This window comes from Camellia sinensis, chromosome 14 (genome assembly GCF_055761805.1).
Source record: "Camellia sinensis isolate YWXY chromosome 14, ASM5576180v1, whole genome shotgun sequence".
Taxonomy (NCBI): Eukaryota; Viridiplantae; Streptophyta; class Magnoliopsida; order Ericales; family Theaceae; genus Camellia; species Camellia sinensis.
The window spans coordinates 45,798,080-45,821,251 of NC_138974.1; the positions used below are offsets into that span (position 1 = coordinate 45,798,080).

The 23,172-nt window shown below is 32.8% G+C and overlaps 1 protein-coding gene across 1 annotated transcript; it reads left to right on the forward strand.

Moving 5' to 3' along the window:
• Positions 1-315: 315 nt before the first annotated feature.
• On the forward strand, positions 316-12,982 carry LOC114273734 (phosphoglycolate phosphatase). The gene is made up of 9 exons (XM_028215544.2): positions 316-603; positions 1,078-1,252; positions 2,563-2,886; positions 3,025-3,247; positions 3,743-3,889; positions 3,980-4,104; positions 8,417-8,621; positions 11,412-11,665; positions 12,516-12,982. Exons 2-9 carry the CDS (start codon positions 1,140-1,142, stop codon positions 12,682-12,684), a joined length of 1,560 nt encoding a protein of 519 aa, XP_028071345.2. The 5' UTR covers positions 316-603; positions 1,078-1,139; the 3' UTR covers positions 12,685-12,982.
• The last annotated feature ends 10,190 nt before the right edge of the window (positions 12,983-23,172 follow it).

Sequence of the window (23,172 nt, forward strand, 5' to 3'; positions counted from 1 at the left end):
TTATATTTTTAGTATTTAGTGAATTTTTAAAAGGTTTTTTTACAAATTTTTTACTGTTTAGGTATATTTATGTTAGGTATGCCTAAAAAGTAAAAAAAAAAATTGCTTAAAATATTAAAAAATATAGTAAAAATAAAAAATACAAAAAATACGAAAATAGAATTTTCTGAAAAGTGTTTTTGGAAAAATATAACCAAACAAGCTGATGTAATTTTTTTAAAAAAATTCAAACGTTTTTTTCAATAATATGTGGTTGGTTTGTAATTTTTCAAAAGAAAAAAAAGAAAAAAAAAAGGGATCAAAACGAACAAATTTGGACCCTTTATTGGCGGGGTTATGTTATGTTGGTATGTAGAGTGGAGAGGAGAGAGCGAAGAGAGGCAAACAAATATTGACGTAAAAAACCAGGATCGCACATTCCCAATCCTCATAGCCGCCGCGGCCGCCGCCAACACAACGATATTTGATTTTATTTATTTATTGTTTATTTGTTCTTCATCACGACTTCTTAAAACCCTAACCCTAACTGTCTCGCAGCTTTCTGTTTTTCTCCGCACAGCCTCCAGTGATTTCCGTCTTCCTCGGCCTACATACATTGTCATGGTAAGTTGACTCCGTAATTGTTTCTTCTCAGCTTCAATCTCCTTCATCACACCTACAAACACATGTTTATGCATATAAATCTTGACTCAAACTTAAATTTGAGTAAAAATTCACTTCAATCCCCTTCAGTCCTCTATTCAAACCTACACCAAATTGAGTTTTACTCAAATCAGGAAGACCCATTTCATTTATCAAACTTTCTATCAAATCAAAACTTGACACATAGGCAATGTTTGTTTGGGCGGACTGGATTAGCATTGCGATGACTAATAGTGCTAGCACTACCAATTTATCCTATCTTAACTGATAGATAAGTTTAAAATAATTAGTCCGTCTTTCAATTGTTTAACCAAATATTAGATTAATAATTTTATTGAACTATTAGTCCAATCCCAAACTCATGTCCACCCAAACAAACATGGCCATAGGTACTTACTTATACCCAAAATTGTTGTTTGATATATTTGGTTGCAGGGTTAGGCATTTTGGCATGGTGGCACTAGAATGTGTTGATCAACAGGCTGGAAATTTTGTAAATGGCAGCTTATGCAGCTATACTATCATCACATTTCAAGCTGCATGGGCACGGATATTGTGTTTCAAATGGATGCTTTTTGCCCCACAGTTCATCATGTATTAAAATACAAAGGTTTTGTTTTTATTGGTTGATCAGTTCAATGTCTTTAGATGTGTAATTATATTTGCTTGATTTAAACACTAGGTAGTCCACATGAATTGTGAATCTTGATTATGCTTATTGTTCTTTGTAAACACATCTTTTCATAGAATACACAGATGTTTTGAGGTTGGAGCAGGTAGATTGTTTGCAATTATTCTCAAAAATTAAAGGAGGCCGTCACCCATTATTATTACTGCATTGTGCTTCTGGAATGGTGGATTGACTACATATAAACTAACATTTGGTTTATTTGCATGAAATGGCTACCCAAAACGTGACCTGCATTCTCATGCCTGGCAGTCCCAACTTTTATCATTGTATCAAGGAGGGGAGATAGGCTTTGATGTACCTGAAGGAAAGTTAATTGGCTCTAGAAGATGAAAACAAAATTTGTGGGCCCGATAACCTGGCAAATTCGAAGAAGCATTTTTGTCCAAAATAACATGTCCACTATGCCTATTTGAGTTGTTATTTATATTATTATAATTCAGCATCCCACTAGCCATATATATATATATATATATATTATTGTTTGAAATATGTTTTAGGAGTCAAGGGTATTTTTATGGTTCATATATTTGTTTGGTAATGCGGTGTAGTAGTGGTCCAGAAGCATCATCAAAGTACTAGAGTTTCTTCATTTGTATATAGTAGCAGGAAAATCCAGAAGCTTGCTTATATCTATGTAAACTTCCAATTTAATGGTTTTCAGAATTTGAGTTATTGTTTTGTGTGATAATGGCATGATCCTTAGCTCTTGCCAGAGTGAAGCCTAGGGACCTTAGATCTGATTTATATTTCCTTCAGTTTTGCACTCAATTAATCTCCAACCAGAACTTAAAAACCATTATTTTCACCCTTGAAATCTAGCTTAAATTTTTCCTTCAGTGTGAACGTGCTGCCGTCATTTGTGAGTACCAAGTCTATCAGTTTTTTCAGAGAAGTTATTTTTTATAGACTACACGTTTCTCTGTGTGTGTGTGTTTTTCTTCTGTTGGCCCGAGGCTTGTGATATGTTTATTTATTTATTTTTATGTAGCTAGGCACGTTTTCTCCCCCTCTCGAGGGGTGTGGCATTCGGGCATGTGTTGAACACTTGAACTATATTGTATATCCTCTTTATTTGGTAATAAAACACTTACTGGTAGTGGGTGTTCGTCACTGGCATTAGTGAGAAGTATCTTTTAAGGCAGAGTCAAAAACATATCACCTTCGTGCTTCAGAATCCAAGGCATGTTAATTTATACTATAACCCTCGTATTTTTTTTTTTTTTGTTTAGGAGGCATCCCTTTCGAAGTTCGAGAGTTGCACAGCTCTCATCATGGAATGCTTGCAAGTTCAGTGCTCTCTGCATCGCAAATCCGAAAATAAATCCTTACCCCAAGCATAGTTCTATGAGGTGTCATTGCTTGGGAACTTTAATGAATACTGATGGTGCCACAACTTCTGAATGGGTTCCTGTTGTCAATCAAGTGCTTTTAATGGCCAGTATATTCCTCACCTACATGGCTGGAGTAATACCGACTAAGAAGTCGCTTGTAAGCTCCCAAAATGGCATTTCGACTGACTATGCACTTGCTGGAGACTCTACGTTTTCTGGTAGGTAAGCGTAAGCATATCACAGGTTAATAGGTGAAAGATCAATCTAGTCGAGATAAATATCTTAGTTTGGCTGATGATGTTGTTGATTCAATTTGTGTTAGAGTTGTGTTTATTGGTTAGTTGAGATACCTTTTTGCAGAGCTGCTGAGAATGATGAGGAAGCCAACTTCAAGCTTCCCTGGGATATAGTGGAAGAGAAGCTTATGGAGGCTCTAAATGCTATTGAGCATGAGGGTAATTTGGGAAGCAGATTTATCAAATTTGAACAAGACCATGCAAAGCAGCCTTTAAGTTTGTCTGCTGTTGCTGAGGGTCCTAGGTTTCGCTTGCTCTGGATTTCTTTTCAGTGGCTGAAGAAAGAGGCAGGCACTGTCTCTGTTGTCTCCTCAAAGTACAATTACATTGTGTACTGTTATTATAAGAAAGTGAACTTTTTGCTTGACTGGATGATCTTTGGCTTGAGAAATCTCATAAAAAATATCATTATTGAGAAATTTTGGAAAAAAAAATCTTTTTTTTATTGAAGCCACATTTTGCATGTGCTTAGAAGATACTTTTTTTTTTGGAAATGCAAGTATACTTTGCGGAAAGGGCATATCTTTTATTTTCCCTGTTTATTTTGCTGCCCTAGCTTTAAGCAAGTCTTCAGGTGTTTTGTAATTTATGCAAAATTATAGGTGATATGGTGGTATTTATGTTTAAGTAACTTTTATTCAGCACATAGTTAGTGTTGTCCATTATGAAATAATCAATTAACAGGTTGTATAACATCTTGGCAAATAAATCTTTGGACTTCTTTGAGTCTTTTTTTTTTTTCCCCCCCATTCAATAACAAGGCGTCAAATATGGTATTACAGGTGGATAATATCTCAGGAAGGTCTGCTACTGTAATCATGAATGATTGGTCTACAGTTCTCTCTGATGTTATCCAGAAGTCTTGTCAGCCTGTATGTATGACTTGGCTAGAAAATGAGCTTTGCTCAAAAAGCAGTAAACCTGATAAGGTACCTTAAAAAAACTAGCTTGTTCTATTGTAGATATTGCATCAAGTCACATATTGAGATCGATTATCATTATTGTTATTTTTAAATCAGGAACTTCTTTCTTTAACGATTGAGAAGTTAATGGGAGATGGCACTATTTTACAAAACATCAGGAGTTCGGGCAAGGAGGATCTTTATACTGAATTAACGCAATTTCTAATATTTGGTTCTCTCAGGTAAATTTAGTTATGGTTCTCACTGAATTTAGTTATTGATTCCTACTTTTCTTTGTTGTTTTTGTTTATTATGGGAGATCAAGAATTCTCAGAATTTTGTAGATTCGTGGACCTAATTAAATTGAGTTGGATCTTTCAATTAACAAAATTTTCACCAATTTTGGAATATCCTTTCCCCACAATCCAGTGGTCAATGAGCAATTGATATTTCTTGGTGGAGGATGAAAATGTCTTGTACTAGTGGTTTGCGTATGTCGTATTAAAAAAAAAAATAATAATAATTGAAAGACAATTGTGATAGTAACTATTCGTCCATGCTCTACCTATTTGTGAACAAAACTGTTTGTAAGTGTTTATGGGGTACTGTCTTTAAGCATTAGGCACAAAAAATTAGGGCACCCATTAGCAAGGTTGTATGCATGCACACACAATGAAAAAGTAATTGGAAATAGAGCTCAGTCATAGGAGCTTCAGGAGGTAGAAACAAACGCTTATTCTTGCTAATATTAACAAGTAGGACTGTATAATGTTTCCTTGCATTGAAGGAAGGACAAACAATTGATTTTTTTTTTCCCCCCTCTTTTCTTTGCTCATGTGTATATGCATGAAAAAAAAGAGAAATCTTTTTGAAGCCTTTCATTAAATTGGCTTTAAATTTTTTGTAGGCACTAACTCCTATAATACTACCGAGCTAGAGGTTTGTGTGGGAGCCTCCAAGAACTCCTATAACTTGATTTGTGTGTGTCATACCCGAACCCGCCCCTAAAAGTTTGGATCATAACTGGCCAGTAATCCGTGGATCACCGAAGGCCTCAAACGAACATACAAAATATTTATGTTAATGGGGCTATAATGGAAGCATATAATAAAGAGAAGTCTATTGAGCTGTGCCAATCACGAACAAAATCATTGAGTTAACCACGTAACACAATAATACATATACATGCTCATCAAAAATATAAGAGCCAGAGAAAAATCGTACATAATGTTTACAACCCAAGGCCATGAAAGCAAAAACATAATAGAGTCGCAGTGTGGTGTGAGCCAAGACAAAACTTTGTCTCAGAGGCATGACTCGGTTGGGTCACAAAAGGCTCCTGAAGCTGACTCTAAAGGTGTGTTCCATGCTGCTGATTACCTACATGTGCATACATAAAATTGGGTAAGCGAAGCTCAATGAGTAATAATACAGTAAAACAGTATAAGTAGATGATCATAAGGTTCTTTCAATTTCCATAATCATATAAACCAAGCGGCCTTAGGCCCAAGCATATAACAAGCGGCTTCAGGCCCAATCATATGTCAAGCGGCCTCAGGCCCAATCATAACCAGCGGCCTCGGGCCCAATCATATAACAAGCGGCCTCAGGCCCAATCATTTATCAAGCGGCCTCGGGCCTAATTATTTAACAAGTGGCTTCAGGCCCAATCATATATCAAGCAGCCTCGGGACCAATTATTTATCAAGCGGCCTCAGACCCATTCATTTATCAATGTATGGGCCCAAGAGGTGACTCCTACGGACTCTAGAGGTGACTCTCATTGTAGCACTTAGTTCCGTATAGTACTTTGTTCCGTATAGTAAATCAATAGGTCTTAAAAACTGAACAATTTATATCATGTCATAGCATAAACGGAACGGTCTTGGGCCTACCATATCATATTACAAACAATTCACATTCCTTATTCATAACTCATTTCACATTTCTTGGAAACTTGTGCGTTTTGACAAAATACGATATTAAGAAGATCATGTTGTACATAAATCGAAATAGATAATGAAAAACATATTTTTACTATACTATTACTCACAGTGGTTTCCAGAAATGGTTGACCGGTCCTTGAATCAAGACCTGCAAACACAATGCGCATGGCACAACATATCAGAACATAGAATTACTCTCTTGATTAAATTTACTTCTCTTAATCTTTTCTTAACCAAATAAATTAATCCCTTACTTTGCTTCTTAACCAATTATTTTTGTTGGTTCTAAACTCATTAGTCCTCATTGGGTCATAATCCGTGTCTAGGAAAATAGGAAGAAATGAGAAAACTGGGTTAGGAGAGGAAATAGCATGAAACAGTTAGAAAGAAAGTGAACAACCTTTGCTAATTTGAACATATCTATTTGTGTACTAAGAATTTGGATATGAGACCATCACCATTAGAAACTAGACTTTGAGGGCTTGAATTTAGGCTCAAGAATCGCTTAAAACGGAGTCCGAATGAAGGAGATATGGCCTTTTGAAGTTAGGCTGAAACAGGGGTTCCGCACGAGCGGAAGTCTTCACCGCTCGTGCGGCCCAAATCTGTTCGAGTAGAAAAATCGGCCGCTCGAGCGCCCAAGGAGCAGAACCAAAACTTTTTTTTTTCTTCATGTTCCGCTTGTGCGGTGCTCGTGGCCGCTCGTGCGGTCTGGGCAAAATCAAACAGTCCAAAAATGGTTCAAATATGCAAACTTTCTAAACTCATTTCTAAGCCCAAATTCATGTAAAAACAACTAAAAAACATGATATATAAGTATGATACAAGTGTAATTCCACATTATACATATCAACCTTGCATTAATAACAAATTCATGGACTCATCTCTTTCCCATATTCATACATTACATAAACAAATTCAAAATAAATGATCCACGAGCAATCTTTCAACAAACCTTGTTTTCATGAATTATCTAGGGTTTGTTTCATGGGTCAATCACAAAAGTGAACTTAAATCAAACAAAGATGGAGAGATTAGGGTTCAATTTCATGCCTTTAGTTCAAGCCACCACACAACTCAAACCCTAGCTCAAAATTCCTAATTTCTTCATAATTTCAAGACAAAGATGAGTTAGAAACAAAGTTTGTAAGTAAATTTCTATACCTTAACTCAAATCTATGGTTTGCCCCATGATTCCCTTCAAATCCCTAGCTTTCTCCTCTTCCTCTCTCTCTAACTCACACTTTGAGCTCTCTTCCCACAAAATGAAGAACAAGAGGCTAAACACATACACTTAACTCAAAAAAAATCTTAATTTATTTATTACAAATCATAATTTTTCAAATCTCACCAAAGGCTCTAAAAATCATGATAATCACAGATATGAAGTCGGTTTTGGTTTATCGTGCCTCTAACGATATCAATTTTTGCTCAAAGAGGTATTTGTAACTGATATTTCTACATTCAACAGATTAAGTTCCAAAATCACAAAATTCACATACTTGAACTTGCAAATTCATATCAAACACATAATCCCATGCATAATTAAATGTAATACGGGTTGGGTTATCATAGTGTGGGAGCCTTGGTTTATTAGAACTTCATAGGACTAAGAGCTGGAGGACTTTGTTGCTTTGTTATAAGGTGCTTCTGTTGGTTTGAGTTAGAACAGTGATAGATGTAGCAGATTTGGAGCGAAATAATACTGCCATCATTGGAAAGTGTGGACAATGTTTGCATTGAATGAGCATTCTCATGGGTCACTCTGTCTTACTATGTTTTTTCTTTATTTGATCAGCAGCATTTGAGGCAATTTTTATTTGACTATGAATGGTTTAGATTAGAGGAAACGTGTTTCTCAAATTGGTTTTGTACGTGCAAGAAGGGTTTCTAACTTTTGGAGTTTACTGGGTATGCTTTGGTCAGGTTTTTGAATTAATCAGATGCTGCACAAAAGTCGCACAAGTAACAGATCTAGGCAGATGTCAGTGGCAACACCTCTTTGCCTTATGTGGTGCATTTTGAAAGGACATGAACATGTGTACTTTTTAAGGGTTACTAGTAAATAGACTAAAAAGTGATATGTTCCAGTTTGAAAATCAGGAAGTTTTTGGTTCATTATATTATTTTGTACATTTTTTAGGCTGTTTGAGCTTTTTTAAGTTAACCTTTCTGTTTGTTCCTGTATGCTCCATGAGTGCATGTGAGAATTTTCTGTTGATTGAGCTAACGTATCCTGCTAAGGGTTTTGAGATATGGAATAATGGAAGGAAGGCATCTTGTGGCAGATCGGTTGTAAAACTGAAAAAATAATGCCTGAATCCAACCTATGTGTGTGGAATAGAACTTTAATTAAACACAAACTCTTTGATTAACTCAGCCTCATGTAGTTTTGGAGTGATAATCAACTGTGACATAAGCTTTTTGTTTTCGTAGCATGGCTCCCATAGTTAGAAGGATCATTCTACTTCCAACCTCTGTTTTTACGAATTTGTGGTGGAAGATGTATCTGTTTTCTTTTTTGTTTTCTGGTGATATGTAATTCTAAAGTCCTTTTGTATTCCATATTTTGAGGTTACACCTTGTGACACCTTCTGTGTTCTAGCAGGGAGGGTTGCTATTACAGTTGTAGCTTGTTTACCCAGCATGGGGTTGCCATATTAGAGGATTTGGTGATTACATTAGCAGATGGGATTGCAAGCGTGTATTTGGAGCTTATTTCTGTTGACGGTAACATGTCAAATGAAATAAATTACCTTGGTTTGATGCTGTGTGCTTTGTCGACCCGAGAACTTCAGAAATTACGCAATGAGGTACAATTGTTTTCCTGCAGTATGCTTAGTGTTATGATTGTTGATTGTTATGACATGTCATTTTGTTGAAATAATTGGTTATCTGGACTCTCCCTTGAGAAATGTGGTTCACATCACACTTCATAATAGAAAGCATGATTTAGATCTTTATCTTGATCTATTTTTATTGGCTTAGTCCAAACATGTTCTAGCATCATATGTATTATGGTTTAAACCACGAATCCTTTCATACTAATGTGATTTTGACTTGTTCTTTAAAGCTTTTCAATATCATATGTTTGCTGGAAATTTTATCTTTTGCCTTAGAACCATGGAAACATGCATAGGAATCACCTAGTAGCTATGCTAGGGCTTTATTCCCTCTGTAAACCTTGTTTTGGCACATTTTAAGTAAATTTTATGCCGTGAAATTTTCTGTTTTGAACTTGTTAGTAACTTAGTTAATTATATGGACCATACTTAGGCTCTCACGATATTGTTTTGAATGCTTAGGTCATCCTTACATGCTGAAACACATTTTCCCCCCGGATCTTATAAATGGTTTAGGGGTGTTTGGACGTGTCATGTTCTTAGGAACATGTTAATTTGCAGAGATAGATTTATTACCTTGATTTAATGTGATTTCTCGCAAGTTTTTATCTAGTAAACTCTGCTGAAAATTTTAAATTTGGGCTTTACTTAGTGGATCCCCAAGTCTAGATAGCTGATTCTCATAGCAACCTTAAGAGCATATTGTTACTAATATCATATTTTTGATAGTAGAGTAAGTTTAGCATGATGTTGATTTCATGGTGCCTCCCACGGGCTTGCCTTTAAATTGTCCACATTGGCCAAAAAAGCTTTATACATGTGTCATTCCATCATTTTTCCCTAATTGTTCCACCGATAAAAAAATCACAGGAAAATACCAAGAAATAGGCCTACACGCTCCAATCGAATGGCCTCAATCAAATAGGAACCAATTGGGTCAAATGAAAGAGAGTGTTAATTATTGAACATCCTGTATGATCTGATCTGATTGATTTTGAAGGTGGAATTCAACTGTAGGATGATCATATAGTGGTTAATTTGATGGTAAGGTGTGTGTCTTAGACTTGTGTGTAAGGTCAAGCCTAAAAATAAGTTTGCTCATGGATATGAGGTCAACCTCATGATAGTTTTTTCCTAAAAGTATATGATTGTTGATACATGAGAAACTAATGATTAAGGGGGCTGCTGTATATCACTGGTTTATTTCACTTGACGTTTCACCTCCTATGTAGTATTCCAACTGGAGTGGTAAGTCCTACTCTATGAAGTATGAGTACTTCGAAAAACATGCCGTACCCGTACTGAGTACTTACCAGCGTATGATACTTTGTATGGTACTCCTGCATACATACCTTGTACACGAAACACGTATCTAAATTTTTTCTTCTTAATTTTTGGCATGCTCAAACGTACCTAGTACATATCCAGCCGGACCGTACTTCAGTCGAAATAATATTTTCTTCTACTATAGAGATAAAATTTCTTTTACTAGATTTCTTTTTTATTTTTAGTTTTATACCTAGCATGATTTTAAAATTAACTTATGGTTTATAAGTTACTTAATATAATGATATTTAATTTTGGCTTATACCTTTACTTTTGGCATTAAATGTTAATTGTAGATTGGATCTTAACAAATTAAACCATTTAATCAATTTTTGCATTACTCCAAATTAAAAATAAATATTTTTTTACAAACGTATCAAGACGTATCCGAACCCTACTTTTTTTGGATTTTACTGTATCGACGTACCTGTATCATACTAGTACTGGTACCCGCACCCATGCTTCGTAGGTCCTACTATTCTTGTAAATATAGTGGGTCCTACATATACACATGGTTTTTATTGCATGAATACACATGGGAAGTGAAATAAAGAGGTCAATGAGCCATGTTGAACTATCAACAGATGAGCTTTGAGAATTATAATTGGTCAACTAGAGAAGCATAAAGATATTAGCTCTGTTTGGTATAGCTCTGGAACTAACGTTCCAGAGCTTAGTTTGCACATGATGTTTGGTTAGAAGTTTCAAATCATAATTCCACACTCACTTTTGAAAACTTAGTCGAAGGCGGGAAAATTTAGGCTAACCGGTCGTCCGGCCGGTTGACTAGAATAGTGCAAATATATATATATATATATTTTTTTTGCAATTGACATGTGTTAATTTTTATATATTCGAAAAAAATATTTTTCGAATTTTTAAATTTTTTTTATGAGCTTTAATAAAATTTTGAGTTTTGTGTTTGGTTATGAGTTGTAAATTTTTGTATTAACTATCATATGTCACATCAAAAATTCCCCACTCAATTCAAAACTTTTTCACCAAACAAATTTTTCACACTCAAATCATAATTCCAAAACTTACAAAATCAAAATACAACTCCTACTCTCAAATCATATTTAGAAAACTTTACCAAACGCAACTATTGTTGTCTGGTACTTATAATATTTCTTATATGAAAATTAGAGCAATCTATAAAAAAATTTGACTAGACCTTTTGGTTAGTGTAAAGAAGAAGATCACATATGCTTCTTTCACATCCTTCAAATAGATATATGTTTCTTTCACATCAGTGCAAGAGTGGTGTTGGCATTCTGCATTCTTTTTAATATATCTGTCATGGTCTAGGAAATAAGAATTGTAAGTTTATCTCACGCTGCTGCTCATTTATGGATTTTATTGCTGTGAGATATTGGAATGTAGGGAAAAGAATTCTCAAGTTTCACCAATATGAAATTGTGGTTTTGTTAATAGGTGGCTTTGAACCGATGGCTGCATCAGAACATAGAGTTAGTTATATCAATGTATGAGGATAGGTTTGACCTACGCACGCTTGAGAGCCAACTCATTGAGGAACCAAGCAAAACCGAGGCTGAAAAATTAAGTTGGTGGAAGAAGCTTACCATGAGGAAGTCTGGGTCTGTGTCATCTCCATTTCGTTATGTTTTGATAAACTACATCTCCATAACTGTTAAGCGGACTAAGGAATTAAGGGCTTTGACTGGGTGGTATGTTATTTCTTTTTTCTCTGCATATGTTATATATTTACATGCATAACCACATACTACTGATTTGAACATTGGATAGATGTGCATTGTTTTTGGACATCCTTGAAGGGAATAACCAAAAGGGAAAGTTAAATGTTTAGACAATGGTAGGAAAGAAAAAAAGGGTAAAATATGGGCTCTTTTTTTTTCATAAAGAAGGGGCATGTCATTGAAAAGTCATCATTACAGATGCATTAGTCACTTATTCAGTGAACTACTTAAAAACACACTCTGCTCTCAAATGCTAATAACAAGTTCATCAATAAAAAAGGGCTTTTGTTGAACCGTGGTTCAGCAAACGATACAATAGAATTTGTATTGCACACTGGCATGCAAATATATTTATGTTTGAACCAGCCCTTGGGTCATTCAAAAAAAAAAGAGCTCGGGCCACCAAAGCTGAAGTCAGCAGATAGTTGACTATTGTATATTATATGACTTCAGTGAAGACTATGGTCATGATCAAGCCCTAGCCCATGAAATTTGATTGTGAGATGACAACCTAAAATTCCTCATTGGAGGTTCCGTCTTGCATCACCTGGTAGGAAGCACTTTTAGCAGTTCAATTTCTGAGATATCCGAATTAAAGATCTCTGAACCTAGGATAGGAAATTCACTTTGAAGCTGCATCTAACGCTTTAATGTTCCTGATACCATTTCTTTGGCTGTATTTAAGCTCATTCTTCAAATTTCTCTTTCTTCATAGTTGTGAGTACTGCGGATAATTGGGGTAAGTGCATGGTTGTTAGTGCTGATAATGGGGGTTATCAATTACTTTTATGTCTTCTTGATATTATCTTATGTCTTGCAGGAGGTACTACTTCAGCCTCTTTCTGGAGTTAGCAGATATTACAATGCCATTGATTAGAACCGTTTTTGCTAAAGTCAGTGATGCCATCTCATTCTTTCTAGTGTCCTTGATTGGGCGGTCTCTAGGACTTATCTACACTGGTATAAGGCAGTCCCTGCGATGGAAGTGATATTATACATGAAGTTCTCTTTTGTTTTCTTTGCACTTTTCACATTCCATCTTTTCTCGGTTATTCGAGAATATAGATCGATGACAGACGTGTAACACAGTCTGATTAAAATTCTTCATTTTTTTCAGGTATCTTCTCTTCCATTGGTTATTTTCCTGATAAGTTTTTGGCCCTTTTTGAATTCCTTGCATTATTTTAGTTTAGTGGATGCTGTGGTAGCTAGACAGTTCCCCCCCCCCCCCCCCCCATGGATCCAAATATATACCATGTCATTTTCATGAACACATTTTTTACAAAAGCTTTGGTTTGAACTGTGAAGTTTTGTTTCTGGAATAGTTTTGACTTACAAAAGTTTTGTTGATTTTTATTGAATTATTTTTTTTAATTTGAACAAGATAGTTTGGTTAATCACATAAAGGTGATTATTTTTTGATCCGTTTACATAGTAAATTGATTGAATCATAGTTAGGTTCAGAGGCAGGTTGATTATGAATTATTGTAATTATGTAAGAAAAAGAAAGGACGTCATTAAGAATTGGAGAAGAGAGAAGTGTGAAAGAGCAATGCCTTTGTTTATTCAAATATTGTTTATTTCAATTTAATCTCTTTTTGACTCAAAAGTTATACCCACTTGTGACTAAATGAAATGTTGTGGAAGATAAAAAGACTATTATGATATTGATAACCAAAATTTATTGATCCATTTATAAAACTGCTAAATTTGCATGCCATGGAAACTTGCTTGAAGGACTTGGCAAAGGTATTTTTACTTTCAAGAGAGAGTATTTTTTTATGAAAAGAGGAATAAAGCAAGTTTGTGAGAGGCTGATTTGGTGCTAGATCATCCACCAAGTTCACATGCTTGTTCTTCATTTGATTAAGGTTTGAAAGGTTGATTATTTATCTCTCATTGACTTACGTGCGATTGATTCCCAAAAAAAAAAAAAATTATGGCTAATTTTACCATTCTCTCTATCTGCCTCCCTCATAATCTTATATTATTATGACCTTTATATTTGTTGTAAATATATATTTTGTTTAGGACATATTTGTTTTGCATGTGAGATGTATATCTTCTAGTAAGTCTGCTTGAAGCAAATAATGGTGGGGAACACACATGCATGTGGAAAATGACTGGCATTTACATATATTGTTGAGAAGATTACAAAAGAAGTAAAGTGTGCATTTGAGAAGATAATACTTGTGCCCTACCATCTTTCAATGACAATTAAATCACCTTTTTGGTGAGAAACTTCTTATATTATTCACTAATCAATTCAGTGTGTCCAATGCCTTTCTATAAAGCTTTGTCTCCCACTTTGAACCTCTCTCCTTCACTTTCTGTACTAATCATCAAGCTAATTATGAGTTGAAATGAAACCCCTAATTCAGATACTTAAGGGGTGGTCCATTCATGGTTTCTTCTTGTTCTTGAATCTTATATAATATGCATTATTTGGTGAACTTTCAATTTTTTTGTTGTCATCATCAACTTCTGATCACCCTTGATTTTTCAATCTAGATGAGAAAAATCATGAACCATATATTTGACATCAAATCAATTTAAAAGTTGATTTTTCATGATATTTTTTAGAATTTCAACTTCCAACCAAATTTTTAGTTAAATTTGGAAAATGATTAATGAATTACTAATGAATTGTGAACTAAATGTTAGGTAAATTAAAAATATTAAGAATGTCTAATAAAATTATGTCAAATCCATGGTTCTAATATATTTTATTCAAATTTCAAGAAAAATTAATGTAATTTTTCAATTAAAAAAAAATTGACAATAATATTGTAATTAGTGAAAAAATGATTCTGACTGTGCGCACACATGATTGCATGAAAATGGAAAACACAAGAAGATAGAAGAAGAGAGACATGATTACAAAAACAAAAAACAAAATGAAGAAGAAGAAAGAAAGCCTTAAATTCCATTGTTTAAGGTTTGGGAAGAAGGTTTAGAGGTTTTTTTGGCCTATTTTAGTCATAAAAAATAAAATAAGTTATTTTAATCACAACAAACAAAACATCACATTCAACTTACAATTATTATATTCTTCTTTCATAAAAAAATTCAAAATTTTTTTTCCAAATTAAATTTTTTAACTTAGGTTAAAATAATTAAAAAAATTAAAAAATCAATCACTTTTCAAACGGAAGCTTAAAGAATGTATGTATATACACACATTTTTCTCTATAAAATGTGAAAAACTCTTTTTACATGCTATCATTGTACAATTATGAATGGACGCAGACAGTGGGCGTTTTGATAACTTGCTAAATTTTTTTTTTGATTTTTTAGTTTTTTTACATAAAAAAATTACAAAAAAAATCCAAAAATATCAAAATTTTTAGTCAAAAAAAACTACTTAGCCTCCGTTTGGGAAGTAGGTTGGTTTTTTAGCTTTTTGATTTTTTTGGCTATTTTAGCCTGGACTAAAAAGTTTTGTTTGGGAAGGACTTTTTGATTTTTTTTGTGAGAGAAAAGTGTAATAATTATGGGTTGAATGTGATGTTTTGTTTGTTGTGGTTAAAATAGCCTATTTTGTCTTTTGTGACTATTTTAGTCCCAACCTTACTTGCCAAACGGACCCTTAAAAAATTAAAAAAATCAAAAAATTAATTTTTTATCAACTTTCTAAAATATTACAGTGTTTGTGTGTGGGGGCCATATGCAGGGTCTGTTCTACTTTTTCTATTACTGACGTGTTTGGCTGGTGAAAGGTACATCACATGAAAACCAGTTTGGCAGGTGGGACTGTAGTGATTTAAAGCTGAAAATGAACCCTTTTGATGTGTTTATTGATATTATTGATGGCACCTCCAAAAAAAAAAAATTAAATTAAAGGAAAAAAAAATAAAGGAAAGAAGATCTCACTTTTCATGGATTCTACTTTGGACATTTGTGGATTCGTGTGTGTCCATACCCTTGTACCCCCTCAATCTTAATTTGATTAAATATATATATAGGAATTAATGACAAAGGCACAATTTAGTACCTAATCAATTAAAGATAATATATTTTCCCCTACCATCAGAAAATAATGCATCTCACACTTCAATGAATTGGGTTTATTTGAAATTTGTTCTAAGCTCAATAGGGCTGAAGTGCTTAATTTGTGGGTTGCCATGTGCCAGAAATAAAATAAAATAATAATAATAATAATATATGACTCGAGTTCATTAGTTTTTCTGCATATAACATTACTGTTAAAAAAATTAAAATAAAATATACAATATTAAACAAATAAAAATGAAATATACATGAGGGCAAGCATGCATGGATTATCTAGTAAAAGAGGACAAAGTTTAATAAAAACAAGTCCACCATATACCCCAATAAAACAAGCAAGTAGAGCAGCTTGGCATAGTTGCAAAGAAATGGGGCATTTAATACTCAGCTCTGCTACAGAGCCCGAAAGGGTTCGAGCCAAATTTGGCTCGAATTTGAGAAGGAGGAAGAAGAAGAAGAAGAAGAGAATGAGGAAGAAGAGAAGGAGGAGCAGAACTGGAGGGGGCCCTAAAAATAGGGCTGGAGGCGGAGGCGGAGGGAGGCGGAGGCAGAGGCGGAGGCGGGCGGAGGCAGAGGCAGAGGCGACGATCGGCCGACGACCGACGAGCTGCGACGATTGGCCGACGACCGACGACGAGCTCCCACCTCTCCCCTCTGTTTCTCTCTCTCGCCTCTGCTTCTCAGGTTCAACGAAGAAGAAGAAGAAAAGAAAGAAGAGGAAGGAAGAAAAAAAAAAAAAAAATCAAAACCCAAAACGACGTCGTTTTGAGTTTTGAGCCACATTCGGGCCACTAATTTTGGACCCTCAAACATTATTCATTTAATACTAGTCTAATAACATGTACCATCGCCATCTGCCATAAATAAATGTCATGTCACCAATATGGGATATGCATGTGTATAGTTGTCCCCATGACGAGACTTTCAATTATCAAACCCCCACAAGGTTTTATTATTTTTTTTTAACTTGGTTTTTCTTAAATAACAAACCCTTTTCTTAAAGTGTTTAAATATAAATATATGTTTGAATTTTATTGTTTGACTATCACCACTCCCCCAATGAGTTTGAATGCAATAGTGTACCCATGTTTGTTTGGATAGACATGAATTTAAGATTGAATTAATAGTCTAATAAAATTATTAATCTAACGTTTGGTTAAATAATTAAAGTATAGATTAACAATCTATCCGGATATAGTATCCCACATATGACGGACTATTCAATCTCATAAAGAGAGGTGAGATATAAATTAAAAGACTAAGCTAAAGTTTGGACTATTAATCCCCTTATAATTCAAACTCAATCCAAACATAAGATATGATACACAATCCAAAGGATTCGTAGTCATAGGACTATTAGTCATGGAAATACTAATCTAACTTAATTCAGTTTGTCCAAACAAACATGGCCTAGGATACCAACATCCTAATCCAATAATTAAAAGGAGGTAGAGAGCATACAATTTATTATTATATGTATGAACAATAAAATTATTATTATATATAAAGGGTATAAGCACCACATCCCTTTGTAACTGGCAAGTTTAGAAACACAAAAATAAATTACAAAAAAAAAAAAAAAATTATAAACACAGATGAAGTGGCCAACTCTCATTAGTACAATATTGTCTGCTTTGGGTGTATCCTCACGGCTTTGTTATTTCCTTAGGAAAAAGCCTTGTGCTAATTTAAAGAAGTTAGTCAAATTATGTAGTGGAGTGTAGTTTTCTCACGGAACGATATAGGATGGACATCCATTGGACTCCCACATAGGTTTCACATCGCTCCGTGAGGAAACCACACTCCACTACATAAGTTGACTAACTCTTTCAAATTAGTACAAAGCTTTTTCTTAAAGGAAGAATAAAGCCGTGAGGGTACGCTCAAAACAGATAATATTGTGCTAATGGGGGTTGGCTACTTTATTTGGCGCCATCTCTAGAAACTTCCTTCTTAGGAAGGCAGTCCTTTTCCTAAGGAAAGAACAAAGTCGTGAGAATACACCCAAAGCAAATAATATTATGCTAATGAGGGGTTGGCTGCCTCAACAGAATATATAATTTTTTTCAAAAAATAGACTTCACTAACAAATTCTTTAAAATCTTCTTTAATTATGTTTTCGATTTTATAATTGATTTTTGTATTCATTACAGAATTACTAAAAATTCAGTAAATAAATAAAATGAAAAGTATGTGTGAGTTGTATGTGAAATGTGGAGATGTTTGGGTGGTCAGGAAGTGTTAACGAATGGCATCTGCCTGGGTATGAATTGACTAAAAAAAATTTCATTGTAGTCCACAATATTTCAAAAATTTCTCAAAATAATATCAATTGCTGGGGCATTTAGTTGATTCTTAGACCATGAATGGGTAGTGCAGTCAAGCTAGCTTTACAAAATTTTCCCTAGCATATATATCTTGATTAATCCTGCGTGTTTGGCTGCCCAGAATCGAATTTAATTCCTGGGGATTAGGATTCCTCTGATTCTGATGCCATTTGCTAGGTTCAAAACTAATGCATTTAAACTATAAAATAAACAAGTTCAAGTACTGCAAAGAGATAATAATAATCATCAACCATTTTGATTCTAGCTAGCCTAACAACTAGTTTAAGTACTAGGTTAGCTTTCCCCTAAATCATTATGAGAATAATTACCCATGATGAGTGGGAAAAGAATACGAAGAAGATGGTTTACATGAATGATTAATTCTTTATGCCAAGAGCTGATTTCCTTTTGAAATTCCCCTCCCACCATAAAGTAGGAATTGGCTTTCTTATTTTTCTGTTTGACAAAAAAAAAAGTATCCAATTTATTGGTTGGCATGGCATAGAATAGTTACACTACTCATTCATAGAAATACACAAATCGATCACAGAATCAAACACAAAATGTTTATATGGATGGATAAGATTTTTCGAATGTGACTTTCACATACAAATTTTATAAAATTTTATCCATTTATATGTATTTTGTGAGATTACGGTGAGAGTATAAAGGTGTTACGTTTGATTAACCCATAGCATTATGCATATTAATATTCAAAATAATTAAACTACTTTTTGATAGAAAAGAAATTAGAAAGAAAAAAAAAGTTTCAGGTGAAACTCAAATTCAAACAACACGTTTATAAGAAAGTATTTTATCTATCAAGTTAATTCTTTATTTTAAATCAAACAATTAAAGTTATGTAAAAATATTGATTTCAAGTTTTGAGTTTATTCACAACTATCCTATTGGTTAAATAAATAGAATAGTTCCACAATAGTATAAAATTAACTAATGAAACAATGTGTACTATTTACACTGCGTAACTAAATTCACACTAGTTGGCTTTTCTTACATTGAAACCATTGCTTGACAACTATAGCTACTAATCTTTTCGACAAGTTGATCAATCTTTCACAGTGAGAAGACATTTTAGGGAGGAGTGTTCAATGAACATCATCTTATAAGCTTCCCAATTATAAAGACCCACTTTGATTAGAGGTAATCTTTGGCCTCATCAAGATCTATAAATGACCTAATCATATCTAATGCTAGTAAGGCACTAATATATAAGATTGATAGTGCTTACTTCAGTTTGTTGACATTTTAGGTCACAATAGTATGGTCTCTTGCTCTTTTTTTGAGTGTGTTGGTATTAATGGTCTCTTCGTTTTGTTGCTAGCAAGGCTACCTCTTACCTAACTCATTAAGAAGATCATTAAAAAAAATAAAGGATGTCTTGTCTTTAGGATTTAGAAAGTCTAAATCATATTCCTGATTTTTCGGTTGCTAACAAACATCAAATTTAATAATATTTTGAAGGTTCACTCCATTGACTTTTTATACCAAAATGTCATGGAAGATTACAAACAAGCACGTGAGAGATCTAGGTTTCTTCACTTTTTTGTGTCTTGTGTAGGCTCGCATCCACGATTATAGAGGGGTTTGTTTTGGTTTGATTTTCTTCCCATCATTTTATATTTATATTTATATATATATATATATTGTTGACTATGACATTACAAGTGATTCATGGGGGGTAAAAACACATTATCAACCAATAATAGTACGTATACTATAATAGTTGAATTTGAATTATATAACAATAACAAAATAAAAATGTTTGGGAACACTAAAAGGGAATCACTAAAGGGAGCACTAATAATGTGGCAGTGAGTCTCGCCCACTTTCTATGCCTTGTTTTCATTTTTTTAAATTTTTTTTTGTCATTTCTAATATATTAATGCTATTAATAATATATTTTTTAGTGGTCTAAATCATTATTTATAACAAAATTACAAACATCTTTTGTTTTCATACATGAAAAAAAGGTGAGTTAATGCGTCAGATATTTACTCTTTTTTAAAAAAAAAAAGTTATTTTGCTTTGCTTGAAAATTAGGTGACTTAAACCAACTACTACACATTGTTGACATTTGATTAGATGGGTTCTTCAAATGTCACTTCCATGTAATTTATTAATCATTCATTCTAATTAAGTCATGACAATGAGAAGCGTAGGAATATGGCAATATTTATCTACTTTTAAAAGTATATATGTTTGATAAGATGTTACATTTTTATCCCATTATGTGGCCTTTTTAATGTATTTTGATCATTGAGATTCTAATGAAATCCTTAATATGCTTGTCATCAAAACATAATTTTCATGTGTAATCATTGGAGAAGATACAAGGTGTATTTTACATTACCCACTATTTTAATAATATACATATATATATATATATATATATAGAAAGTGGTATTCTTGTATAATTTTTTATTTTTTATTTATAAAATTATTCATAAGAATGATATGATAATGGCTATTTTTGTGAATAAAATGCATGTTGATGAAATTTAAATAATAGACTCATAACACAACACATCATTTTGTATATATTGTGTTTGTATAGCATTAGTTTTTGCATATATATATATATATATATATTTGTACATAGTGCACGGTAAGATCTTAATTTAATACAAACTTCTTTTTTCAAAAGATTAACTATTATAATTTGAACCCGCGGCACATTATTAAGAATTAACCTCATTATTTTTTTTTGGATAATATATATGATGATACTAAAAGCAATAATAACAAAGAAAATCTTTTAGGGGATACAAGCATGATGATGGGGCACTCATTGAAAGAAATATTGAGATGAGTTTTAAAAATAAAAAAAATAAAAACATTGAGATATATAGTAGTACTTTTTCCGTCTCAAAATATTAATCCCTTATTTCATTTTTCATTATCTAAAAATATTAGTTTATTTTCCAAAAATTAAAGAATAAAATAATATAAATTTACTATTTTGCCTTTTCTTTTAAATTCATTAATAATACAGAAAGTACAATTATGACAATTGATATTTTTAAAAAAATATACCATCAAAAGATAATTTAAAAAAATTAATATTTTTAAAATACAATAATTATATTATTAAAAAAAGTTAGACTCCAGAGAGATCATTATTTTAAGACGGGAGAGTAGTACACATAGTACAACCATGTATGGATCATTGTGAATGTATACAATTGGGGGTGGAAGAGGAAGAGGAAGAGGAAGAGGGGCTGTGGGGGGACCCATGCACCACCCACCCTGGAGACAAAGTCCTTCCCTCCTTTGTCCACCTTTCTTTAATTTTCTTTCTTTCTTTCTTTCTTTCTTTCTTTCTTTCACCATTCATTCATCAGAGAGGGAAGCTCTCAGAAGAAGGCAGTGGTGGGGAAATAAAAATACAGAATACGATGCTTTGCTTTCAGTGTGCTTTTTCTCTGTATCTATATCTATATATTTTTCAGAAAACTTATATATATATATATATATGTGGGTTATATCATCCATGCATATCTGTATCTATATCTATGGGGTACATACTAGATAGACCCCCACTCCTTCCAAGCGTTTGATCTCACTCTTTAATCTCTTACAAAATTAACCCCCTCTTCAATCAATTTAGTTCTTGTTGTTTTAATTGCATTAACTTTATCTATGATTTTTTATTTATTTATTATAAACATTGTATTAATTTAGTTTGATTGATAAAATTAGACGAAAATCAAGGAATAAAATATTTTCGACTCACTCTCTTCTTTGTTTGTGGTTGAAGTGTTGCATCTAATAATTTAAAATAATTCACTCTCTTTTGAATAACTATTTTATTATTAATTTATGTTTAATTTGGTAGAAAATATTATTAATTGATACAAATAAAATTAGAAGGACTAAATTGATACAACAGACAAATACTAATGATTGTGAATACCTATCAACGTGAATATTTTGATACTTTGCTTGAGTTTTAATTTTTGTGTATGTAATTAACCATCTTATATTCTCCAATATAGTTCGTGGGCTACTTTTGATTCTTGCCAAAGTTTTAATGGGATAAATCAATTAAAAATTAAGGGCATTTAATTGGTATGGTTTTTCAAAACAAAACAAAGCAGGAAGTGCTTGATAATGGTTTATGAAGACATTCCCTTTAGAATTCATCAAATTTATAATAGTATTTTCTAAATAGCTTTTACGTCTTTACAAAAGCTAAAGTGAAAATAGTTTTTATATGAACAAAATTTATTAAAACTATAAGATTTTCCTCATCATTTGTCAATATGTTCTCATAATCGAGAACTCAAGAGTCTTTAAATCCGCTCTAGAAACGGAAAATCGAGATTGAAATGCACCTCTTAAATCAATTAATTACACAAATGAGAGCAGATTTGAATCATCATTGCTAACGTGGGAATCATACCTATTTATCAACCTCCCAAGGTTTCATTTGTCAAATTTCTTCATCTTCAAAAACAAATAAATAAATAAATAAATTACAAACATACTCTTTGAGATTTACTTAAAATACGGATCACCCTATGGTTTGAAAAATTATAAATATTTGCTTATCATAATTTTTTATTTAACGAAATTATCTAAATTATTAATTGAAATAAAATTTTAAAATCATTAAAAATTATTAATTAATTTAATAATTTATTAAAATAAAATTAAAAATTTTAAAAGGTGATATAATATTTAAAATCACAAAGAACAAATCATATTTTAAACAATCCTCAAAAAATATATTTATAATTTATTCTAAAAAAACACCGTCACATTTGATATATAGATATATGTTGAGCACCGTGTTTGAATTTGAATTTGGCGAAATTTAAAACTTTGGTCAAAAGGGTGACTTTAGACTACTTTTATTAAACCTTTATTAGAGAGAGAAGGGCTTTGTAAAGTATAATATTACCTACAGAGAGATTAAGGTTACACTACTAATTAACCATTCACGCGCCAAAGATGGGCTGTGAAAGGGACACTCTTGTAATATTCTTTTTAGAAAAATGCTTGGAGCACTAATTAGTGCTCCCACTAATTAGGTGACAGTAGGTCCCGTCATTAATAATGTGATGTTTTGATCTTGGAGTTGTATTTTTTTTTATTTTTTTTATTTTTTTAATACATTAA

What these genes read in the sequence shown, in the direction of transcription:
- LOC114273734 (XM_028215544.2), top strand. Translation starts at nt 1,140, where the DNA reads ATGGCAGCTTATGCAGCTATACTATCATCACATTTCAAGCTGCATGGG. An exon ending in GACTCTACGTTTTCTGGTAG is followed by an intron (nt 2,887 to 3,024) that starts GTAAGCGTAAGC and finishes ACCTTTTTGCAG; the next exon opens with AGCTGCTGAGAATGATGAGG. An exon ending in AAAGCAGTAAACCTGATAAG is followed by an intron (nt 3,890 to 3,979) that starts GTACCTTAAAAA and finishes TTTTTAAATCAG; the next exon opens with GAACTTCTTTCTTTAACGAT.